The 4,692-nt window shown below is 30.7% G+C and overlaps 1 protein-coding gene across 1 annotated transcript; it reads left to right on the top strand.

Moving 5' to 3' along the window:
• The first annotated feature begins 1,080 nt into the window (after nt 1–1,080).
• Nucleotides 1,081–3,755, top strand: LOC143070857 (beta-1,3-galactosyltransferase 5-like). Its single transcript, XM_076244978.1, has one exon. It carries the CDS (start codon nt 1,088–1,090, stop codon nt 2,123–2,125), a length of 1,038 nt encoding a protein of 345 aa, XP_076101093.1. The 5' UTR covers nt 1,081–1,087; the 3' UTR covers nt 2,126–3,755.
• The last annotated feature ends 937 nt before the right edge of the window (nt 3,756–4,692 follow it).

Here is a 4,692-nt window from a genome sequence, read left to right as displayed (position 1 = left end):
AGGTAAAACGTATACCGTATTAGAATAGATTTGAACCATGATGATCGAACTCGTAAGTTAAGATATTAGCCCTCCTTCCCTCTTTTTTCTCCACGATAGATGAATGCCATAAACAAGACGTCATGAATTTACAATCAATAACGGCAACCATGAGTTAATGAGATATGGAGTTTTTTTTAGCAATAAATTCCTATTGCAGCCAACATCTCCGGGTTCCGTACATGCTATTATTTCCACAAAATACCGTTTGATTACTGATCAGAGATAATTGAAGCAACCAAAAGCACTTTGAATCCAAAAAATTCTTAAATTGTAAATTATGGTATTTTGCTTGGTGTTCTTTTTTTCCCGATCCTATTTCGGACCCTCAGATTTTAAGAGGGCGTATCTAATTAGTCATGCTTGATTAACTTAAAGTAAATTGAACCTCAACTTAAAGACCTACACCGGGTAAATAAGTTCGAGGTACAATATGAAGACAATAGAAATCCTTTGTAAAATGAGATCGTCTCAGGTATCTTAGATCATTATTTTGCTTTGAATAACAATGAAAAATGTACGAGCAGGTTTGTATATATATATATATATATATATATATATATATATATATATATATATATATATATATATATATACAACTCGTCTAAACATCAACCCAACAATGTTAGATCTGTAAATTTGCTTTTGCAAATTTTTTGTTCTTCCCTCGCCGGGATTCGAACCCATGCTACTGTGATATCGTGACACCAAATCGCCTGCACTGCAGCCGTCCCGCTAGACCACACGACCACCTGGGCTCTATATATATATATCACCACTTCATTTATCCAAATATAATCCTTTCTTTAAGTGCATTTAAATTTGCAACGGTTGAGTGATCTTTAAACTTTTTTCAAAGCTATGAATATGAGATGCATTAAAAAGTATTGATATGATACGTTTAATCTTCTTTATCATGCACGTCAATCATTTGAACGGGGACGTCCGATTCCACCATTTGTCTACTTTTTTAAATCCGTAGAGAGGAATTAAAGTTATGAAATTTAGGAAAAAAGTACTGTGGAAAATTTCGTTTGTAATATTTTTTATGATTTTAATTAACAGTTATTCAGGAATCCAAGGAGGACTGGAAAGGAATATTACATCAAATATTATACCAAATATACTAAACCAATTTAGTAAAAGATTTAAAATACAGAGATTATTATTAACCAGAAGCAAAGAGGTCATAACATACAACGGACGAAATATTTCAACGGATTTTGAACTTTTTTATATGAACGTATCAACAATAAAGCTGATGGACCCTCTAGTCCACAAACATCGATATACTTCGTTACTTAATACAGGAACGACATGTACTGAAAAACATGTATTTTTGTTAGTTCTTGTTTATTCAGCAACATACAAATTCGACGAACGTCATGTTATAAGAGAAACATTTGGATCTATGTCACAATATGATTATAGACATATTAAATATGTCTTCGTACTTGGACAAACCATGAATGATACTCAACAAAAAGAAATTGAACAGGAAAGTGTCAAATACAGAGACATTATACAAGGAAATTTTATAGACAGCTACAGAAATTTAACATATAAACGAGTATTTAGCTTGTTCTGGGTGAATAGATTTTGCAACAATGTGATGTATGTAATCAAAATTGACGATGATATTACCATTAACATCCCTGTTCTTATTCCTTATCTTAGCAATAAACTGAACAAAACCAAGGTTTTAGAATGTTTTCTTCTGACCAAAGCTAGACCTCGGCGTGGTAAACGTAATAAATGGTATACATCTCAGTCGGACTATCCATTTGCAACGTTTCCACCTTATTGTGCAGGACCTTCTTCAATTATGTCCGCTGACGTTATACGAGAAATGTATGAAGCGACAACAATCATGCCTTTCTTTTGGCTAGAAGATGTTTATGGCGGTGGATTTTTACCCTGGATTTCTCGTGTAAGAATAGTTCAACCGAAACGTTATATAAAAGCTTTGCGAGCAAGCTTGAAAGACAAGACTTGCCATTTGTTTTACATTAATAATTCGAAGAATACAAATCATTCATACATTATGTGGAAAAATATACAAAACAAATTATACAAATGTCAGTAAGTGTTGATAATTGTTCTACGGTTAAATAATTATTTTTTTAAATCGAAAAGAGATTTTAAGAGATAAAATAATTTAAATGTTTAAATGGATATTTATTGTTAATGTCAATTGTTTCTTTCTTCTCTTTTTAGTCACTAAATTCGATCTAAATACTTCCACAGGAATAATTACGAAATCATTATTACGGTTTCAAACAAAGACATAATACACAGGACATGCATACAATATAATATATGTTATAAGATATGAACTATTATAGTTATAAATACATTAAAGGTTGATATATAAGACATTTTCTAAAGAACAGATGAAGAGAAAAAGGTTTAAAATGATTATACAGAAACGAAAAATAGAAAAGCAATAAAAAAGGAAGGAGGAATGATTAATTTACATTGCTATCTATAATTTTAGATTTAAATATATTTTACTTAAACATACATTTCTAATGTTAGTCAGAAAGTATTTATTATAAAGTTAATTATCTTTAGCTATCATTTTGTCCAGGTGAATTAAGTCTACCTTTTTGACAATTAAAAAAAAATTAGAAAAAAAGTAAAATACAAGGGCAATTCAACATTAAAGTCATAATAGTTACCAGGCTTATACTGAGAAATAGCAACATAACATCAACTCAAATAATTTTATTTTCACTTACTTATTGAAGTTCCAATGACAATGGTATCAGTATTGTTTTAAAGAGTTGATAAATCAGTCATGTGTTTTTATGTGAATTAGATAAAAGTATAGTATTATTCCTTCCGACAAAGTGATTGACATTTGAAAAAGGTCTGAAATAATCTGGTTTAATAACGGTACAGGTAATACATGTATATCATATATAAAAAAAACATACCCTAGGATAAAACGCTTACAGACAACACAATAATCGAAAGAAAGTGGGAAGGTTGTTAAATGCCTACATGTTATCCTCCTTTTCCTCAATTTCGCCTGCACGGATTTAATGTTTTTCATTCTAGCAACAAAATACGACAAATTCAATTGATCTTCGTTAAACTTGAATGATGTTCTGATAAAAAATAATCCTTACTGAAGACACTGAACCAATGATGTTGTTGTCACCACTGGGATAATTATCTATGCATATATATAGTCATTACATCGATTATGCTTTCATAAATTTAACCATTACTAACTATTTATTACCATACAATTATCAAATCTTGTGATCCTACATCCTTTTGATACATAAACGCTGCATTGTTCAAGTTCGTGCTTTTCTCAAACAGTTTATGACGTATTTACACTAAATAGTTTGGATATATACTGATTGATATACCGTATAGCGGGTTATTATCGCGGGGTGTAAATTTTCGCTTATTTTCGCGGATAGAACATAACAGCCATAATGAATTCCACCAAATTAAAAGTGTACATGCATGGGTATTGATAAAGTTTTGATTCCGCCAAAAAAATAACCGCCAAAATATTTCGTATACCTTATTCAATGACTAATGCGAAATTTTACACCCGCTAAACGGTATTAGCCTGTGACAACATGATGTTATTCATATAAGTTTAACTAGTCTCTTGTTTTGAATTAAAATAGATAAACAAACCTCATAAAAAAGACTCAACAAAGTTACCAGGTTTATGAATGACTAAGGATTCATCCGATGAGACAGAATCAAAACTATTGGAATGCTAGATCAAATACGCGTGAAAAGCAAACAATTAGCAATGCATAGTCTTGTCAAATTCGTGGACATTTTATTTGTACATTAAATCGTGAAAAAAGCGTTCAGTGACAGCTGATAATCTTTAAATTATTTCTAAACGTTCTGATAAATAAAACCCTCTCTGAATTAGTTAATAGTTTGATCTTAAGGTATAGTATATAAAGGCAATAGTATAATATATATCTGAAATACAAGAAGCAACAAAAACACTAATCTACTAAAGCAAACGCCAATGTATATTTATAGAAATAAACTGTAGAAAACAACGGACATATTCCTGACTGGGTATAGAATATTTTACGAGAAAATGGTTTGATGAACACGGATTTATGACTAGCAATATAAACGGGAGATTTTGCTAGCAATACAACCAGGTCAAAACCATTTTGTATTAGTTGTGAAGTTAAGTAAGTTCCAACGAAAACATCAATCTGCTAAAATGTTCGACATCAGATGAGTTTTGTGATAATCTACAAACAAATTGCACAAACCAGGAAAAAAATCATTTGCTGACAAAATGCGTTTTTAAATTAATATATGAGTCTTCAGCATTATTAATGTGCTGCACTTAATATTTCGGCATGTTAATGGTGAGTAAGGAAACCATCATCTTCAAGACGACAGTTGACCTATAGCTGATGTTCATCAATACTTTAAACCCAGTCATTCCAAAATCATTTATTGTTCGGTTCGTTTGTTTAATACAAAATAAACATAAAAAACAACAAAAAAAAACCAGCAATGTTGAATATATAAATTATAAAAATTGTGGATACAAATTACACCTTTTGCAGCATCTGTTTTCGAAAACCTTTATTTTTCTGTTTACCTGTCTCAGCTCCATTGTTAAAATTTTTTCACGGGAGTTCC

The sequence above is a fragment of the Mytilus galloprovincialis genome, chromosome 4 (assembly GCF_965363235.1).
Source record: "Mytilus galloprovincialis chromosome 4, xbMytGall1.hap1.1, whole genome shotgun sequence".
In the NCBI taxonomy this organism is placed as follows: domain Eukaryota; kingdom Metazoa; phylum Mollusca; class Bivalvia; order Mytilida; family Mytilidae; genus Mytilus; species Mytilus galloprovincialis.
Note: the sequence above shows the minus strand (reverse complement) of the source record. Positions and strands in the feature narration are given on the sequence as shown.

Coding starts and splice junctions, on each gene's coding strand:
- LOC143070857 (XM_076244978.1), top strand. CDS start 1,088: ATGATTTTAATTAACAGTTATTCAGGAATCCAAGGAGGACTGGAAAGG.